This window comes from Elephas maximus, chromosome 22 (assembly GCF_024166365.1).
Source record: "Elephas maximus indicus isolate mEleMax1 chromosome 22, mEleMax1 primary haplotype, whole genome shotgun sequence".
In the NCBI taxonomy this organism is placed as follows: Eukaryota; Metazoa; Chordata; class Mammalia; order Proboscidea; family Elephantidae; genus Elephas; species Elephas maximus.
The window spans coordinates 6,150,094-6,170,470 of NC_064840.1; the positions used below are offsets into that span (position 1 = coordinate 6,150,094).

At 56.9% G+C, this 20,377-nt stretch overlaps 1 protein-coding gene across 24 annotated transcripts in view; it reads left to right on the top strand.

Annotated features, from left to right (window-relative positions):
* The window catches only part of NCOR2 (nuclear receptor corepressor 2), a 207,854-nt gene that overhangs the window by 155,468 nt on the left and 32,009 nt on the right, over window positions 1-20,377 (top strand). For 17 of the 24 annotated variants that reach the window (XM_049866137.1, XM_049866140.1, XM_049866134.1 and 14 more), the window contains 5 exons: window positions 7,714-7,861; window positions 11,302-11,352; window positions 12,759-13,386; window positions 18,464-18,584; window positions 19,470-19,641. In XM_049866137.1, coding sequence (XP_049722094.1) covers window positions 7,714-7,861; window positions 11,302-11,352; window positions 12,759-13,386; window positions 18,464-18,584; window positions 19,470-19,641 — 1,120 coding nt within the window. The remainder of the gene's footprint in view (window positions 1-7,713; window positions 7,862-11,301; window positions 11,353-12,758; window positions 13,387-18,463; window positions 18,585-19,469; window positions 19,642-20,377) is intronic. The other 7 variants (XM_049866148.1, XM_049866151.1, XM_049866153.1 and 4 more) reach the window with 2 other exon arrangements.

The following is a 20,377-nucleotide window of genomic DNA, read 5'->3' on the forward strand; positions in this document are numbered from 1 at the left end:
GTCTGTTACTGCTGCTCTCTCTCTGCTACTACCACTGTCCGTTACTACTACGTCTGTTAGTACTGCTCTCTCTCTGCTACTACCACTGTCCGCTACTACTACATCTGTTACTGCTGCTCTCTCTCTGCTACTGCCGTGTCCGCTACTACTACATCTGTTACTGCTGCTCTCTCTCTGCTACTGCTGTGTCCGTTCCTACTACGTCTGTTACTACTGCTCTCTCTCTGCTACTACCACTGTCCGTTACTACTACATCTGTTACTACTGCTCTCTCTCTGCTACTGCCGTGTCCGCTACTACTACATCTGTTACTGCTGCTCGCTCTCTGCTACTACCACCGTCCGCTACTACTACGTCTGTTACTGCTGCTCTCTCTCTGCTACTACCACTGTCCGTTACTACTACATCTGTTACTGCTCTCTCTCTGCTACTGCCGTGTCTGTTCCTACTACGTCTGTTACTACTGCTCTCTTTCTGCTACTACCACTGTCCGTTACTACTACATCTGTTACTACTGCTCTCTCTCTGCTACTGCCGTGTCCATTACTCCTACGTCTGTTACTGCTGCTCTCTCTCTGCTACTACCACTGTCCGTTACTACTACATCTGTTACTGCTGCTCTCTCTCTGCTACTGCCGTGTCCGTTACTACTACGTCTGTTACTGCTGCTCTCTCTCTGCTACTACCACTGTCCGTTACTACTACATCTGTTACTGCTGCTCTCTCTCTGCTACTGCCATGTCCGTTACTACTACGTCTGTTACTGCTGCTCTCTCTCTGCTACTACCACTGTCTGTTACTACTACGTCTGTTACTGCTGCTCTCTCTGCTACTACCACTGTCCGTTACTACTGCGTCTGTTACTACTGCTCTCTCTCTGCTACTACCACTGTCTGTTACTACTACATCTGTTACTACCGCTCTCTCTCTGCTACTACCGTGTCCGTTACTACTACGTCTGTTACTACCGCTCTCTCTCTGCTACTACCGTGTCCGTTACTACGTCTGTTACTGCTGCTCTCTCTCTGCTACTGCCGTGTCTGTTACTACTACGTCTGTTGCTGCTGCTCTCTCTACTACCACTGTCTGTTACTACTACGTCTGTTACTACTGCTCTCTCTTCTACTACCACTGCCAGTTATTACTACATGTTACTACTGCTCTCTCTGCTACTACCACTGTTACTACTACGTCTGGTACTACTGCTTTCTCTCTGGTACTACCACTGTCTGTTACTACTACAACACTGTTATAGCAGCAACCACTGCCGCTGTGACTACATCTATTACCATTGTTCCTTCTATCTCTACTACTGTTACTGCTGTTGCTGTTACTGCTGCAACACTGTTATAGCAAAAACCCCTACCACTGTTATTACTACCTCTATTACTACTATTTCTTTTATCTCTACTACTGTTACTGCTGTTACTGTTAGTACTGCAACACTGTTATAGCAACAGCCACCACCATTATTACTATCTCTATTACTGCCCTTCGTTCTATCTCTACTACTACTATTACTGTTGTTAGTACTACAGTACTGTTATAGCAAGGACCATTACCATTGTTATTACTACATTTACTACTGCCATTCCTTCTATCTCTACTGCTACTATTACTGCTGTTACTGTTACTGCTCCCACTACTATTACAGCAACTATTGCTGCTCCTGCTACATCTGTTAGTACTGCTATGTCTATTACTACTATTTGTATTTTTACTACTACTGTTGTTTGTGTTACTGGTACAACTAGTATCACAGCAACAGCCACTGCTCCTGTTATTACTACATCTATTATTACTCCTACTTCTGCTGTTACTACCTACTGTTTATACTGCTGTTACTACGAGTACTGTTGCTGCTGCTGCTGCTGCTGCCGCCATCTCTGTTACAATACTATGTCTGGTATTTCTACGTTTATTGCTGTTACTACTTGTACCTCTACTAGTATTACAGCAACTGCTACTGTCACTCCTACTACATCTACCACTGCTACTGAGTCAGAATCGATCTGATGGCAACGAGGTTTTTTTTTTTAACTATCACTATCGTGTCGTTTCTACTACATTTATTACTGCCACATCTATCACTATTACTACTACTCGTTTTACCTCTGTACTACTACTGTTACTACCGTCAATACTACGACTGCCGTTACAGCAACTACCGTTGCTGCGGTTAGGTACCGTAGAGTCGGCGACCCTAGGTACACGAGAACGAAACCCTGCTGGGTCCTGTGCCATCCTGGCTGTTACATCTATTGCTGCTGCTGCCTCCAGTACCAGTACTATTACCACAGCTGCTACCAACTAATGCACTTGCTGTTGTTACCGTCATTTGGGAGGCACCCACCCCTCTTCTCAGGGCTATCTGAGGCGTCCTCTTGAATGGTCAGAGGTAGCAGCCATGCCGTATTAGGGTTAAGAGCAGGAATCTAGGCCCAGGAGACCTGGATTCAAGTCCAGGCTCTCTCACCTCACAGTTGTGTGGTCTCAGGCAGGTGATTGTCTTCTCTGTGCCTCAGAGTCCCCCACTGTAAGGTGAGGATGCTGACAGTGCCACGTCAGGGCTGTCGTGGGATGGACTGAGGAGGGCAGGTAACGCACATAGACGGGCCCGGCACCCCATGAGGCTCCGGAAGGGAAAGGCATAGTGGTGGTGACAGTGACATCCCAGGGGCCAGAGTGAAGCTCCCTGGGTCATTGGGCCCAATACGTCTGCCCCTGGATCAGTTCGTCAACGGACTGATTGATTCACTCATTCAAAGAGGCAGCCTGGTAGGGCGGAACACAGCAGACCTCTAGCACTGATAGGTTTGTACCCCAGCTTTGCCTCTTACTAATGGCTGTGGGGCACAGGGCCGTACTACTCCAGGCCTCAGTTTTCTGCTCTGTGGAATGGGGATAAGACTAGGACCTACCTCCCAGGACTGTTGTGAGGAACAGGTAAGGTCATGTTTGTAGAGGACCATGCCTGACCCTCAGAGGGCCACATTCAACAAGCCAGGGCAGTAGCTCAGGCATCCTCAGCAGGGAGGGTTTTCCTGCCAGCCTGGAGCTGGGATTTTTTTAGGGGATAGTGGGTACCACTGAGGGTCTCTGAGCTGAGGAACAGCCCCCGGGGCTGGGCACTGAGAAGATGGTCTTCAGGTAGACCTGGGAGGTAACAGGCCATGTGGACAGGGCAGCAGGTGGGGCCAGGTGAGGGACGGCCAGGCAGGATCAGTCATCCAGGCTAACCAAGGAAATCAGTTTAGGCACAAGAAGAGCCCCAGGAGGGGAAGGCGGGCACAAGGCTAGGTTCCCCGGGCCAGCTTTGTGTGGAGGACTTGCTCTCCCCTGGGGGTGCATGTTGGCTGCAGGGGACAGCGTCCTCTCTCTGAGTGGAATAGGCCAAAACTCACAGAGAAGCCCCTCAGCCCCCAGCTCAGAACATTCTGGAGGGTGGGGAGCACCTCTGGCAGTCCAGGGAAGAGGCATGGACAGGAGGGGAACCCTGGGGTCACCCCCCCTTGGCCTTCTTCCTCAGGTGAGGATGAGAAAGCCAGGTCAGGGTGAGTGCTAGAGAGAACCTGGGGCTGCGGGAGGCTCTGGCTCCTTCGGTAGGCACCTTCCCTGTGTTAATAGACCTGGTCTTGCAGAGTGGAGAGGGGACCCCGGGCAGGCAAGGCAGGGCTTGTGAACCACATCCTGGGACAGACAGGCAGGGAAACTGTGCTAAGTGAGAGCCGGCGACCTCAAAGGAGCAGGTGTGTGTCGAGTGGCTGTCGGGGCTCAGTCTGCGCCTGGTGTTAACAGTGGCCACCCTCGGGGCAGGGGTGAGCTCTCCGGCACTGGAGTATTCAAGCAGATGCGTGAGGTGCCACTGCACTCTGTGACCTCCGTGTTCCGCTCTCCCTGCACTCACCAGCTCTGTCTGGAGCGCGGGGAGACAAGTCGCCCTTGGCCAGCGTGGGAGAGAGTGGAGAAGCCGGGGCCGGCAACCTCTTCTCCCGCCTCCCACCGGCCTGGGCTGACTGACGTCAGCAGGAGGCAGCAGGGCAGGCAGAGTGTGTTCTGTCCCGGGCCTTACGTAACATTTGGCATCAGTGTCTTTTTCGAGGTTTCCTCCCCTCCACGTGGCCGAAAGTTACCCTCTACTACGCGCTGTGAGTCCAGACCCTGGGCTCAGCTTCTGTGTCCTCCAGGCTCTGCCCAGGCCCAGCCCAGCTTTGTGTGACTCCCTATCTCTTCCATCTGAGGCCACGCAGGCCTGCAGGAAGATGGTCCAGTCAAGGACTAGTCTGAACCTGCCCTGTGTTCAAATCTTGACCTGTGAGCTGTGTGGCTTTGGGCAACTGTCTTTGCCTCTCTGAGCCGTGTCCTTGTCTAGCAGGTTCATTCTTCCAAAGCAGTGGTTCCTGAGCACTTATTTTGTGCCAGGCACTGTTCCAGGTACACAAGGAATATGGCTGTGAACACAAGAAAGGCATAGCATCCCTGCTCTTAAGCTGCTAACCTTCTAGTGCATGAGACAAGTCAGCACACAGATAACTTAGATGGCGGCATGACGCTGATAACACCAGGCAGGGCAGAAGTCATGATGGTGATGGGGGTGGGACTAGGGGGGTGGCTGATTTAGAAGAGGTAATCAAGGAAGAAGGGAGCCCTGGTGGCACAGTGGTTAGGCGCTTGGCTGCTAACCGAAAGGTCAGTGGTTCAAACCCACCAGCAGCTCTTGGGAAAAAGATGTGGCCGTCTGCTTTGGTAAAGATTGTAGCCTTGGAAACCCTGCTTTAGGGTTGCTGTGAGTCAGAATCGACCTGATGGCAATGGATAGGTAATCAAGGAAGAAGGAGCCCTGGTGGCACAGTGGTTTAGTGCTGAGCTGCTGACTGAAAGGTTGGCAGTTCAAATCCACTAGCTGCTCCTTAGGAGAACTATGTGGCAATTTGTGTCTGTAGAGATTATAGCCTTGGAAACCCTGTGGGAGTTCTCCTCTGTCCTATACAGGCGCTATGAGTCAGAATCCATTCAATGGTAAGGGGTAATCAAGGAAGGCCTCTGTGAGGAAGTGACGTTTGAGCAGAGCACTGAGGGAAGTAAGGAAAGGACCCACGCAGATACCTCGGAGAAGGGTGTCCAGGCAGAAGAAATAGCCAGTGCAAAGGCCGTGTGACTGACCATGCTTAGCATGTTTGCAGAAGGAGGCCAGTGGGGGAGCACATCAGAGGTGAGGTCTAGCTCTAGATCCCGCCAGGGCCGTGTGGGTAGGCTGAGGACCTGGGGTTTGTTCCAGGGTGCTGGGAAACCCCTGGAGACTTGGAAGCAGCAGAGGTGTCAGTCCTGGTTTGCACAGATCCCGTGAATTAATACCTGGGCCAGGTGGGCACGCATCGTTGCTGTTAAGTGTCACCAAGTCGATGCCAGCTGTAGCGACCCCACATAATAGAGGAGAATTGCCCCATAGGATTTTCTAGGTGTAATTGTTACAGGAGCAGATCGCCTGGTCTTTTCTTCTGAGGAGCCAGTGGGCAGCTGAGCTCTTAACCACTGTGCCACCAAACCAAAAAACCCATTGCCGTCGAGTGGATTCCGACTCATAGTGACCCTATGTAGAGGACAGGTTAGAACTGCCCCAGAGGGCTTCCGAGGCTGTAAAGCTTTATGGAAGCAGACAGTTGCATCTTTCTCCCACGGAGCCGGAGCCGCTGGTGGGTTCTAACCACCAGCTTTCGGTTGGCAGCTGAGCGCTTAACCATTGCACCATCAGGGCCCCTACACTGGAAGGTGCTTCGTCAGGACCTGCTGCAGTTATTAGCGTTGCAGGTCTCCCTTCTTGTGAACAAAGCCTGATGCAGAGTTGCTGGACCCCCTGTAGAGGGTTTGGTGTCATTCCAGAGACAGTAGGGCTCAGCCTTGGTGGGCAGGGGGCAGCTCTGGGTGTTGGCCTTGGCTGTGGGTCTCAGAGGCTCTACCAGAGAGACCTCGTGTCTCGGGGGCCCTCATGTCTCAGAAAGGGCCTTCTATCTTGAGGGTGTGGGGTTTCCCAAGCCCATGGAGCCGCCTGTTTGCGCTGCAGCTCCAAAGGTCCCCCTGCGCCCCCCCGCTCCCCCGGCTCACCTTGCAGCCAGGAGGGGTCTTGTGCAGCCCTGAGTGCTCACAGTCCCTGTCTGCTAAAAATAGATTGGGGAAGAAAGGGGAACCCTTGGCCACACCCACAGAAGCCACACGCCACACCACTTTCTCGTGTCTCTATGGGCTTGAGCTGGGGGCCTCCCAGAGGAAGCTTGGGGTTTGGGGCAGGACTGGGGTGCTCTAGGGGCGTGCTCTGAGCATCCTCATTTGCCTGAGAAGTAACCCCACCCTGGGCTGCTCAGGAGCTGGGAGAGGGCGCGTTTTCAGCCTGGCCAGGTAAAGGGCCGGGTGATGGGGCCTGCCTGGTACATGGGTGGAGGTGGCAAAGACTTTGCCCCAGAGGTGGGCTGTGCTGCGACGTGGGGACCTGAGAGGTTGGGGGAGGGGTGCCACTGAGAGCTGGTGGCGCCTCAGGAATGCTTCCGGTGTCATCTCCATCCTTGGGACCCCAGAGCCCAGCCTGCGGTCCCGCCCCCCATCACACCTGTTGTATTTGTGCGGGTGCCCTCTTAGGGACCTTGATCACCCCAGGACCCACAGCCAACTCACCCCAACTACCTTCAGCAACTGTTCAAGCCCAAGAAGACCACCTGTTCTTAGTCACTCTGCAAGTCAGTCAGCAAGTGTTTTCTGAGCCTCTGTCTGCCAAGCTTGGCACAGGGGGTAAAGAGGCACCCAAGATGCCTTTCCAGCTCTGCTGGATTGCATGGTCCTGAGAGGTAGACACACAGCCATTATACAAAGACAGTTTGGTGTTTGTGCCACGCTGGGCACATGTGTGCTGGCCGTGTGCCAGGTAGAGCAGGGGATCGGTGTGGGGAGTGGCAGGGAAGTGAAAGCTGCTTTCTGTTCCTCAAGCACACCCTGTGAGCTCTCGCCTCAGGGCCTTTGCACTCACTACCCTTCTACCTGGAGCACCTCATCCAGAGCCTGATTGAGCTGGTGCCTTCATGCAATACAGGGCGGCCTTTCCTCACCCTTCCGCTTGCAGGAGCCTTGTTCCACAGCCCCTCTGTCCTTGATCCCTTTTACAGCCTGTCACCTCCATAGTTAACAGATCTGTTGCCATTTTCCCTGACTAGAAAACTCTTGAGGGCAGGAACCTTGTACGCGGTCCCTAGCTGCATAGTAGATGCTCTATAAAGACTCATGGAATGAAATGACAGACTTCCCAAACTAACTTGTCCCCCATGGAGCAGATGAACAGGGCAAGAAAAAGGCTCATTCATTCACTCCTCACCTCACGTACTGATGCCCAGCAGGGTGTCCCCACCCCGAGGTATGGGAATGCTGCTCTGTTAGGAGGGCTGCCATGGTGGCCTGCAGGCAGAGGTAGGCTCCCACCTGCCCTGTAAGGATGTTAGCGCCACAGACGGGCCGGGCTGCGCCCAGGGTGTATCTGGGACGTGATGGAAGACTAAAATCCTTGGTAAAAACAGCCACTGGTGTGTTTGGCCACTGCAGCAGGGTGGGAGGGGGGAAGGTCAGCCACGTGGCCGGGATCGCTGACCTTTGCAGCCATGGTGAGGCCTCGGGCACAGGGAGTCCCTGGGCTGACAGCCCAGACACTGACCCAATGTTGTCCCTGTGCCGTAGGAGAAGGAGAGGAACGCCCGGAGGAAGAAGAAGAAAGCCCCAGCTGTGGCCAGTGAGGAAGCCGCCTTCCCGCCCGTGGTGGAAGATGAGGAGATGGAGGCATCGGGCGTGAGCGGGAACGAGGAGGAGATGGCAGAGGAGGCAGAAGGTGAGGGCTGAGGGAGCGAGGATGTGGCAGGAACTGACCTCAGCAGCCTCCCTCCCCGAAAACCCCCACGTGCGTACATGGGCCTCGGCTTGGAGGGGCAAGCGCCACTAGCCAGATCCTACCCTTAACGATGATGATGACAACAAAAATACCAAGAATAATTAGCTTCTCTGTGCCGGGCACTCTTTGAAGCCCTGTTAGTCCTCCTGGCCCTGCAATGATTTCGGTCTTGGCCTTCTATCCAGTGTCACGTTTTAGAAAGCTTTATTTTCCAAAACAGTTTTTTGACCAGAATAATTGTGTCAGTCAATTCATACACATAGAACCAGTCTCTCGGTCAATGGTTATTTCTGAAGTTATGTAAGTGCTTTTAGTTTCTTCTCTTCCTCCCAAGCATCCCAGTTTGGGCAATAAGTTACACATTCACCTTGCCTACTGTCTGTTTTAAATATGGGGAAACCGAGGATTCCAGCAGCTGAGTGTCTTGGCCCAGGACTTCTGGCATCACGGAGTCGCACCGTCTGCCCTGCCTTGGCTGGAATCTCCTGCTGTGGGAGTGCTGAGTATTTCACACTAGCAGCTCACCTCCATGAGCAAACACATGAGCTGAGACAAGAGGAATTTGACCACATGAGACTGTCGCCACCTTAGCTGTAGAGTCCAGCGCCCCATATAACCCAAGAGGCCACTGTATAATAAGTGTTTGTAGGCCCAAGAATTAAGTCCAGACCCCGCCCTCCTGACCACTGGTTAGTCCCCATGGGGCCCCCTTCTCTCTCTCAGAGACAAGCTGGCTTTCTACCTGTCCCTGCAGCGTGACACCCTGGAAGACCCCAAGCTCTTTGTAGCTGACTGTCTCTGCCCCTCCTTCCTCCACCTCCTCAGCAGAGCAACCCTGGCCGAGCCTCCTGCTCTTGGTAAAGGAACCTTACTTGCTCCCATCCCCTGTCTGGGGCGTCTTTCTGCTGCCCTGGCGGTCTCTGCCACCATGTGGGTGACTTCCCAGCTTCTGCCATTGTGGTGAAGGGAAGTAATTTCGTAACCCAGGCCTGCAAGTAAGCTCAGGCTCTTCCAGCCCGCGGTGTGTCTGCCAGCCTGGACCCTGCTTACTGGGTGAAAGGTGGAAAATCAGGCCACTAGGTTATTGTTGTCTCAAGTTGGGATGGCTCTGGGGTGCTGAGCCCTGCTTCCTCATCACCTCTGGGTTTCTCCCACCCATGTCTGCCAGGGGCCTGGCCAGCATCCAGGAAGACTGGGGCTGCTAATCCCTCTGCTTGTGCCATTCGGGCCCGGGTCTATAGCCTGGGACAGAAAAGACATAGGGAGAGGAAACCCACTCCCCTCTTGAAGTACTCACCAGGCTGTCTGTGTGGGCAGGATGCTGGGGAGTTAAGTGGAAGGCAGCCAGTCCTTGGCTCAGTATTAAAACAAGAGCAGATGCTGGCCAGCAAGAGAACTGTGTGATAGTGAGCTCCCCATCACTCACAAGGATGGGGCAGGGCTGGCTTGGTCAGAGGCTGCAGCTTCTGTAGTTCCCTGGGGGTCTTTCATGCAGCTCCGAGCAGCTTGAGGACAGCGGTCTAGAAGGTCCTACACATGTCTCCTAGCACCCAGTAGTGGTGCAGGGCGTTATACCCACATTACGGATGAGGACGCTGAGGCTTGGGGAGGAGAGTGTCTTCCCCGGAGTGTCAATGGTGCGTAACTGGCAGACTCGGGAAACCCCCAGCCCAGCCAGTGTTCGCTGTGTATCCCCACCTGGATGACCTCTCTGGGTTCATTTCCTGCCTGTAGAATGAGCCTGCCTTTGTCTGCACGCTCATGTACACGAGGTCAGGGTACCAGCTATAGGGACCTCATCCTCCCTTGGGCGGAGGCCAGGTGGGTCGTCCAGAATCTCTGGGAATTGCGAGAAGGCTGCCTGGAAGAGGGGAGGTCGGGCAGAGATGTCCTCAGGGCGGGGTGGGGCGGGGAGGGTTGGGGCCCAAGGCTACCCCGAGGGAAGCTTTCAGGGGACCTGGCTATGGGGACACCTTGCTGCTCCAGGCATGGTGAGAGGAGGGAGATATCCATTTGGCCAGGCAAGCCCGGGAAGGAAGCCCGCGGAGCCCGGTAGTAATAGTCATAAAAATGATCTACACTTAATTCCCTTCATTTTCACAACAGTTCTGTGGGATAGCTGCTTCCGTTTATACACATTTTACAAATGAGGAAACTGAGGGCCGGAGAGTTGCCCAAGGTTACACAGCAGGTGTGTTGGGCCTCAGGATTCCTGCCCTGGCAGTCTGGCTCTGGAACTGGCTTCTCCATCCCTCTGCTCCATGGCCTCTTTGGGCCATAGTTTTAGAAGCACCTATTATATGCCCGGTGCCATGCAAAGCCACTAACCCTGCTCTGGGGCAGCATTTGTCAAAGTGTGCACCCCTACCCAGCAGCATCAGCATCCCACCCGCTTGTGAGAAATGCAGATTCTTGGGCCCCATCTGAGTTCACAGCCCTCTGGGCACATCTGGCAATCGGGGAAGCTTGAGAGCCCTCGGGGCAGACAGGCACGCTGATAACCATGAGAGCCTGTGCTGGCCGCCCATTTTGTGAATAGAAAAATGGAGACGGGGAGGTAAAATTGCTGGTGCAAGGGTCCTCGGTGCAGGTCTCCTGGGTGGTGTGGTCTCATCGGATAAGGGGAAGAGGGTAGCATGGCCCAGGTGCTGGGCAGGTCCTCTCAGTGGTAGGAATAGGGGTGCTGGGTTCACGGCCCGCTCTCCTGGCTGCCTCAGTGCAGCCTGGGGTGTTGCTGAACCCCTCAGTGTCGTCTGCACACAGGGTGGCGATGGTCCTGCCCTAAGAGGCCGGCCAGGGGTAAGGGAGCATGCCTGTGAGGAGCCGAGCACCGGGTGCGGCACGCACAAAGCCACCTGGGTGATTTCTGGAAGGAAGTGAGCACTGGGGCAGTGAAGGCTGAGGGAAGCCTTTGTGGGGGCCACAGGGGCCCCTGGGGCCTGGCTCTGCATCTGAGGAATGAGCGTGGTGGGCAGCCGCAAGCAAGGACCTCTCCCTCCAGCCTCACTCCCCCGTAAGGTGAGCACCACCCCCAGGGGCCCTGGAAGCCTAGAATTAGAGAACGCGAATGACTTGGCCGCAGTCACCAAGAGTGGCTGAGGCTTGCCTCATGTCCCCCACCCCCAGTAGTCCCAAGGTGGGCTGGCCTTGGGCAGGCCCGATCACCTGCCTGCTGGGTACCTGCGGCTCACCTGGGAGTCTGCAGGGCGAGGCCACGCCTGTCCCAGGATTTGGGCTGCCAGGCAGGGGAACAGCCAGTGGAAGCTACCGTAGGTCCTGTGCTGCCTATGGACCCCAGGCCTCTGCCATCCCTACCGCCCCCTCCCAACCCTGCTACCTGCCACCAGCTGGCTTCTAACTCTTTTCTAACTTCCTTCCAGCCTTACATGCCTCTGGGAGTGAGGTGCCCAGAGGGGATTGCAGTGCCCCAGGTATGGATGTGGCCACTGGCCTGGTGGGGGGAGTGGGGCTGGGCCAGGGAGGGGACATGTTGAGACCACCTGTCCTCTGTGAGGAAGGGGTCCCATCTCTGTGCCTCTGTCACTGTTTGTGCTGCCACTGCCACTGTCCCCCCTTTTCAGCTCAGTGTCTGTTCCCCATGCTGTTCCCTGCCTCACTCCCAGCCCTGCAATTTCATGGCCTACTCTCACCATGACTCTCGCCTAGTTTGATCTCCCAACAGCAAGTGGTGTGGGGGCATGGTTCAAATGTCCCCATTTTACAGGAAATGGATTGAGACCCAAAAAACTCACGAGGTGGTTTTTAAGACTCAAGAGCCAGAACTGGGCCCAGGACCTTCCAACTGTGCGCATACTCAGCACTTATTGTGTACCTACTGTGTACCAGGCTCTGTGGGAGGAGAACGCAGATGCCAGGGTTCTCCAGAGAAGCAGGTCCAACGGGGGGGGGGGGAGGTTGGAGAGAGAACGTGGAGAGATTTGTTTTACGAAGTCGGCGGATGCGCTTGTGGCGGCTGGCAAGTGTGAAACGTGTAGGGCAGGCCGGCAGGCTGGAAGCTCGGGCAGGATGTCTGTGTTACGGTCTCGAGGCAGAATTCCTTCTCCAGAAAACAACCTTTTTGTCCTTAAGGCCCATCCGTATTACGGAGGGTGATCTGGATTGCTTAGAGTCAACTGTGAACGTTAACCACGTCTATAGAGTACTTCCATGGCAACGCCTAGATTGGTGTTTGAATAACTGGGGCCAAAAGCCTGGACATGCTGACACACAAAACTGACCCTCACGTGGGCTGTGCCAGTTCCCCAGGGCCTCCTCCCTGGTCACCACCCCGTGGCACGTCCTCACTGCACAGTGACAGTTGACGGTGTTGGCAGTGATTGGTCTTCAGGTTTTCACCCCGTGCCATCACTCCCACTGGCGTAATCAACCTGTGAGAAAGAATGGCTATTCTCCCTATTCTACAGGTGGGAAAACTGAGGCTTGAGAGATAAGCTAAGTTTCCCAAGGCCTCATAGCCAGTGTGGGGCAGAGGCAGGGTGGGAGGTCAGACAGGAGCGTGCAGACTTCAGAGTGAGGGCTGTGCCCAGAGCCCCTGCCCCTTTGGCTCTGTAGGGGGAGAGGACACCAGGCATCAGGGCCTGTGGGGAGAAGGAAGCCAGCCAGGCGTGGGCCCTGCTCGGGATGGGGTGCCAGGCGGGGCTACAGGTATGTGGGAGCCTCAGGGCTGTGGCTGTATTGGTGTCAGGTGATGGAGCCAGCACCACCGGAGAGCCTGCCCAGGAACCTGGGGAGCATGGGTGGGGGTGTTCCAGAAGGTCCGTGCCTGCCTCCCTATGGCCCCTGCCCCGTCTCTCACCCCCATCTGCTCTCTCCACAGTCGCCATCAACAATAGCTCCGACACCGAGAGCATCCCGTCACCCCGCACCGAGGCAGCCAAGGACACTGGGCAGAATGGGCCCAAGCCCCCACCCACCCCGGGCACGGATGGACCACTCCCTGCACCGCCCACCCCGCCTCCAGAGGACACCTTGGCCCCCACTGAGCCCACCCCGGCCCCCGAGGCTGCTGGGCCGCCCACACCCCCATTGGCTCCCCCATCGCCCGCGGCCCCTGTGGCTCCCAAGGTGGAGGAGGACGAGGCCTCCAGCACCCAACCTGAGGAGGGGGAGGAGCAGAAACCCTCCGTGGCAGAGGAGCTGGTGGTGGACGTGGGGAAGACCGAGGACCCTGAGGAGGCGCCCATGGAGGAGCCGGTCAAGTGCAAAGTTGAGCACAAGGAGGAGGCAGAGGAGGACACCCCCGACAGGGCCAGGGGCATGGAGGGAGGTGGCGAGGCCATGCCCGAGGGACCCGTGAAGAACGAGAAGAAGGAGGGCAGTGCAGGTGGTGGCCCTGGCAGCAAACCCAGCGCGGCCAAGAGTGCAGGCGCCCCCCAGGACAGCGACTCCAGCGCCACATGCAGCGCGGACGAAGTGGATGAGACCGAAGGGGGTGACAAGAACAGGTGAGCGGGAAGGAGCCCTGTGTGATTTGGTCCGTGGCAGGGCCAGGTCTCACGGGGCCCACCAGGCCACAGTGGGCAGCTGTGTTTTGTTCTTGGTGTGACAGGGAGGGCTCGAGGGCTTTCTGCCCAAGAGGAACAAGGTGTGTACTCGCCGAGGTGGTGGCTGGGATGCGGGTGGGAGCAGTAGAGGGAGCCCAGCAGGGAGGTGCCTACTTGGGGTGGCAGTGTCAGTAAATTCCCATAGCTCCTCTCTCCTCCACCAAGGGCCCTATCCCGGTCATCCAGGCTGCAGGGACGGGGAAGGCCGTCTCATGCCATCCTGCTTGGGTACTCAAGTCCCCAGTGTGTCCCTCCTTTGCTGGGTTCTGTCTCTGCTCTCCCTGTGGGGCCTGCTCAGGCAGCCCTGGGAACGCTGGATTTTAACCATGTTTGGGCGTCAGCGTTCGCTGGGGCCTTGGCCCAGATCAAAGTCCTTCCTGAGTCAGGGCCAATCTGGGCGGCGGAGGGCGGTGCGTGGAGGTGCTGGACCACCCGCTCCCATCTGGACGGCTCCGAATTGTTTGCTGGTGAAGCAAGCACGTCGTTTGTATTTTGACTAAAAACAGTGTGATCTGTTTTCTCCTCTGGCGTGTCTCGGAAAAGTTCAGGGCAGAGCAAGGGAGGAAAATCTGACCTTCACGTCTGATGGTTCTTTTGCCCCATGATTCACCCTTGGGACTCTTAAAACGGCGGGTTCTAGAACATTCCATATGAAAATCAGAGTCATTCAGATACTTTTGGGCCAGCCTCTGCATCTGGGGCTCCCTGGGCCCCGCTGCCAGGGACCGCACCCTGTTTGTGTGCAGGCACAAACGGCCTGGGGGACCCTGTGATGTGCCAAGGCCCGGCCCACAATCTCCTGGGGGCACAGAGTTATGAGCTCCCTGCTGACGGGCGCAGCTCAGAAAACTGTGCTCACGGCACATTCGGCCGCCAGGGTGGGCGGGCAGCCAGGCTGATCTGCTCTGCTTATTCCTGGGTAATGGGGCCAGGGCAGGCGGGCTCCTGCTGGCACTGGGGACTGTGTCACAGAAGCATGTCACTGTCCGAGCTTGGCGAGCACTGAGCTTATGGGCGACCACTCTGATAAACCTGTGTTTAGGAGACACACACATGGTCCTGGCTGGGGAGGCGGGATGGGGGCATCCTGATCCTGCCGTCCCCCCAGCCCTGTGGGCCAGGTCTGGGGCCCCACAGCACCTTTTTACTCCCACTGTCCCTCCTCCTCCCCAATAGTCCTGCCTAGGGTTGTGCCCCACCCACAGCTAGGCCTGGCGGTTGACCACCCCCTGCCTGAGTGTCCCCCATTCAGCCCCTAGGGAGCGGGAGCCCTGGGCTGCGAATCAGGACACCTGGTCCGTCACGCCTTGTGTGACCGGACAGTTCCCTACCCTCGGGGCTGCTTGGCCCTCTTTGTGAGCATATGGACTCCGGCCAGCCTGCTGACCTCTTCCTGCTGGCAGCCTGCCACCCCCTCCCCAGGGCCATGGCTGCGCAGGCGCGGCGGGCACCGGGGATACAGGAGATGCGTCAGTGCACACCCTGGCAGCCAAGGCCCTGGAATGGGCTGCCTGATGGGTGGGCCTGGGTCACCCTCACCCTGGCCACCCACCCACCTCACCCCCGCCCAACAGCTCCAGTGCTGCAGACGCCGCGCTCTGGACGGAGACAGATTAGTCTCGCTCTGGCCCCTGCCAGCTCCAGAAGACTCTGAGAGGGAAAATCGTATTCCAGTCTTTCTCCGGCACTTTCTGCCAGGCGGCTCTGCCCAGGAGTGTTCTTGGCAGATGGCCAAGATAGTGGTTTCGTTCAGAAAGCCCCAGGCCAGTTGCATTCCCCCATTCCATTTGCCAGAGGAGGTGCCTGGTGCTTTCTGGCAGAGTCAGGCCTTCATAAAGTCCCTTCTCCCAGCCTCGGTTTTCTCATCTGTAAAAAGGGCACGGACATTCCCTCTTGGTGGGCTTGTGAGAACAGGAGAGTTAATAACCAGGATCAGACATACCTTAAGTGCGCAGTGAAGGGTATGTTCCCTCCTTGGGTCTGCTTCAGGACCCCATCCATGATGGGCTCTAGCTGACGGGGCTGGGGCTTGGGTTTTTGCGCCTTGCCCCTGGGACGGTGAAGGAACTGTAAAACTGTTTCTCTTTTGCCCTTTTGTTCAACAAATGACAGGTTGGGCTATAGTGTGACCAGGCCCCGTTCTAGACTCTGGCTCACAGCAGGGGATGGGACAGGCAAGAGCCCTGGCTCCTGGGCACTTATGCTCTAGTGCAGGTAGCAAATAGAGTAAAGCTTTCGCTAGTGTGGAAAGATGGGGTCAAGGAGCGTGAAGAGTGGGCAGCCCACTCAGAGAGGCACCCCTTCTTGGGAGGTGACGTTGAAGGTCATGTGAGACACAGGAGGGAAAGCAAGAGGCAGAGGGTTGGCCAGCGCAAAGGCCCTGTGGTCGCATGAGCTTATGTTCCATGGGCAGAAGAGGCCCATGGGGTAAAGCCACGTGTGCAAGGAGGCCAGAGAAGCAACAGGGACCCAAGTCCCCAGGCCTTGTGGGCCAGGGTGAGGCATTGGGGTTTTATCCTGGAGTTCTAGGGAGCCAGGGGGGAGACACTCCCATGTCCGTAGCCACCCTGTTCACAAACCAGCCCCACCATCCGTTCCCAGCCCCCAGGATAGAGGCAAGGATTGTCCCAGGCTCATGATACTGGGGAAGCTGAGGCATGGGCTCAGTGGGGTGGGCAACGGGACATACCTGCTCGCTCCTGACTCCTGCCCTTGACCGCTACCACCCTCGCCCAGCCAGGCCTTACAGAGTGTGAAGGAGAACCCCAACAGTACTAGGCTTGCCTGACCTGCTCGGCTCTAGTCATCTCCCCGTCTACCCACACAGCAGCCCTGAGAGGGAGTGGCCCTTCCTATCTGCACAGTACAGATGAGGAATCTGAGGCACGGTTGGCTCTGTCACAGGGCCAGAGGTGGGGTTAGAGTCTGAGCTCAGTGGCGGGGGAAGGGGGAGCGTCTGGACAGCTTCCCTGGCCTGTCTGGGCCATACATTCGTGCCAGGCCCCGCAGGCCCCCAGGCCGCCCAGGAGAAGAAAGCCGTAGTCTTCCACAGACAAAGGAGAGGGGAGGGAGGATGGGAGGGTTGGCAGCGTGCACCCCAGGGCTGCAGGGACCGGCAGGCTGGAGGCCACACTGGGGAGCTCCCTGCCTTCCTCCCCTCTCCAAGGGCTCAGGACCCTCAGGCTTCTCGTTGATGGAGGCCAGACCCTCGTCCTCCTCGGATGCAGCTTGCCTTACCTGTGAGGGATCTAGCTGGGATCAGACTCCTTCCCCCAGCCGCTGGCAACCACTAATCCATTCTGTCTCTGGCTTTTCTTATTCAGGACATTTCACAGAAGTGGGGTCTTAGAACGTGATGGTATAGTAGGTGTTTTGTGACTGGCTTTTTTCACCCAGCCTGATGTTTTCAGGGTCCATCCATGTTGTAGCGTGAGTCAGTACTTCATTACTTTTTATGGTCCAATAACATTATGTTAAAGGAGCCCCCGTGGTGCAGCGGTTAAAGCGCTTGGCTGCTAACTGTGAAAGGTTGGCAGTTCAAACCCACCAGCGGCTCCACAGGAGAAAAGACCTGGTGATCTGCTTCCATAAAAATGACAGCCTTGGAAACCCTAAGGGGGCAGAACTGTGAGTCGAAATTGACTCGACAGCGCCAACAACGCGTATATACCACGTTTTGTCTATTCCCTCATCCACTGATGGTCACTTGGGTTGTTGGCTGTTGTGATCAGGGCTTCTGTAAACACTCAAGTACAGGTTTCCACGTGGACGCAGGTTTTCAGTTCTCTTGGCTAGACACCTAGGAGTGGATTTACTGGGCCAAAGTGTAACTCTCTGGTCAGCTTTTGAGGAGCTTCAGGGAGGGGTGAAGGTGAGGTTGTGAGGTTCTCGGAGACTGCAGTGGCTGGTTGGATAGCAGGGGTCAGTGTGCCCTTGTGCTGTCCGTCCTCACCTACAGCCACAGGCACTTAGCAGATGTCCCCACGTCGGTCTCCCTCCGCCCGCCGAGCTGAGCGTGCTATGGGTGCGAGCTAGGACCAGTGCCCGCAGGCCTGGGCCTGCCTGTCTTGTGCCCATGGTCCTCGGGCCCCAGTGGAGGGCAGCAAGGGGCTGGAGGCAGGGAGTTGAGCAAGGAGCTGCAGGCAGGGAGTTGGTGCTTTGACCCACTCCATGTGCCTGAGGGAGGCTTGTTCCCATTGCCACAGGGTGGCGAGCCTGCCTGCGAGGTGGACATGGGTCTAAGCAGCCCCCTTACAGGCAGTCATGACACCAGCCAGCAGGGTCACGGCATACAGCTGAGACTGTGGCTACAGAACCCGCTGCCCCTGGCAGGTTCTGGGCACATGGTTGATGCCCACACACCCACTGCAGTCGTGAGCTGGCTCTAAGCCTGCATGCTGTTGACAGCTGAGCCACCCCCAGCAGGGCTGCAGGGGTGAGAAGATTTCCAGGGTGCGGTTTCTGGTTTACAGGCTGGCACCCCACTCCTGTCTCTAGGAAATGGGGTTGACTCGGCTGTATCACAGGCCTGCCTTGGGGCCCGGGCCTCCTGAATTTGAGTGAGAAATAATCTCTCCAGATCCCTTGGACTCAGGGTGGCTTGATCTGGGTGGCTGCTGGTTTTCTGGCAGCTCCTGAGGCCGCCAGTGGGATAGGCCCTGGGTTCTCTGGCTTTTCCTCCTGGGACATCTCAGGAGTGTTTGATCCTGGCCTTGGCCAGGTGGGTAGGCCTCTGTGGACCCCAGGAGCGAGGAGTAGCCACCCCCTCCTCTGCCCGTCCCTTATCCCCATGGCGGACGCTGGCTGTGTGATCCTTGGCACTACCTCCCATCACATGGCTGCCCGGGCTGGCCCTTCTGGCACTTTCCAGATCTGTCCAGGGCGTGAGGCTGGAGAGGCGGGCAAGGCAGGACCCCTGTCCCCCAAGACCCTGCCATGAGCTGCGGCTGCCACGTTCTCACTCTCATGTCCCTCACAGGCTGATGTCCCCGAGGCCTAGCCTGCTCACCCCTGCCAGTGACGCCAGGGCCCATACCTCGTCCCAGAAGCCTCTGGACCTGAAGCAGCTGAAGCAGCGGGCGGCCATCATCCCCCCCATCGTAAGTGCTGCCAGCTCCCCTCCAGGACTCACCTCCAACAATTCCGCCCTCCCCCGTCATAAGTGCGGGCCTGCCTGGGGGCTCCCCACAGAGTGAGGAAGCAGCCCAACACCCCGACTTCTGTCCACCAGCCGGGCACACAGCCAGGGTGCCGGGAGCTGCACCCATGGCACTCCTGTCTCCCTCCCTCCCTCCTGCTCACTTTCTGAGAAATCCCAGGGAGATGAGGCTGAGGGAGCTGGCTGCACAGCCAGGGCGGGGTCTGGATGAGCACCAGTGCCCCGTGGCCTGCAGCTCCCCTCCCTGCCCCCTCCACTGTCAGCACCCTGTAGCTGGCATAGCTACCTCCCAAGGATTTTGTGATCCCCCAGCCCAGGTCCTGGGCCATGCAGAGGCAAGAAATCCCCTTGGCTGTACACAGCTGCTTGGCAAGAGGAGGGTGGGGGCCCTCAGGCCTCACCTCTGCCCTGTGACGGGCTCTCTGGAAGGTTTGGGGGCCATGAGGTGGGGCTGGGCCTCTCAAGTGCAGCCGGGGACGCTGGGCTAAAAGTGCAAGCTCGGTGTCAGCTGGGGCTGTTAGGCAATGGACACCATGCGTGCTGTGCCAGGCCAGGCTGCCAGCTCCCAAGGCTGACCCAGGCCTGTTTCTCTGAGGGATTTTGGGTGTGGAGGAGGGGGGTTGGTGGAGAGGTGGCAGTGGTTCCAGCCTACCCCCTGCCCAGCAGCTGGGACCTAGCCACCTTCCAGAAGCTGGCATGCCCCAGCCCTGAGCTGTGTGATCCCAGACCAGTTGCTGCCCCTTCTGGCCTCTATCTCCAGGCTAGTCAACAGGAGGGCGGGAGGCCACCTTGGCTTCTGTGACCTGCTTCTCCCCACTTCCCTCAGCAGGTCACCAAGGCGAACGAGACCCCTCGGGAGGACGCAGTGCTCCCAAAGCCGGCTCTCCCAGCCCCGCCACCCCCACAGCACCTGCAGCCAGAGAGCGACGCCCCCCAGCAGCCCAGCAGCAGCCCTCGGGGCAAAAGCAGGAGCCCTGTGCCTCCCGCTGAGAAGGAGGGTAAGCATCTCCCAGTGGCTGAGGAGGTCTGGGGGTATGAGGGGCTGACAGGAAAGGTGACCTTTGTGTGTCTGGAGTGGCTATGGCAAACTCAAAGTCAACAGTGGCGAGGTAGGTAAAGTAAGTGAGCAAACCAGGGGTGGGGGGTAGTGTGATGCAGTAGGGAGTGGTGGGGCCTGTGGCAAACTGAAAAACTCATGTTCTTTCTAAAGTGAGCAGCATATTGACCTCAGCCAAGAGTTGCCATGTGGGACTGTAGGCCTAGGGGGCTTTCTTGAGAGAAATCTGTCTCTTCGTGGGTAATCTCCCATTTGCTCAACATTGACAAGTTTGTTAAAATTGTCGAAAGCATTGCATATATGCGAAAGCGTGTCTGCAGCCCAGCCTCAGGTGTGATGTGATTCAGTCCACATGTGAGCTTCTGGAACCAGGGGTGAGGCACAGTGCCTGTTTCTCCCCACTCTGGCTCTTATCTTGATGTTGTTCCAGGTTGAGGTCGCTGGGTTTGCCAGGGAGCCAGCCGGTGGGGCCATCCCGTAGGCAGCTGTGTGACCGTAGCTACTCAGGGCATATTTTATTGTTACTGCATGAGGCTAAAGGTCAGGAGACAGGCAGGGCCTGCCTTCCTGTTCTCTGGATCTCTTCTGTCAACCCAGTTTCCACTGGGCCCAGGAAACTCCTAGCCTGTTGTTCCCAAGAGGCACCCTCCCCGGACCAGCCTAACACACAGTGGGTG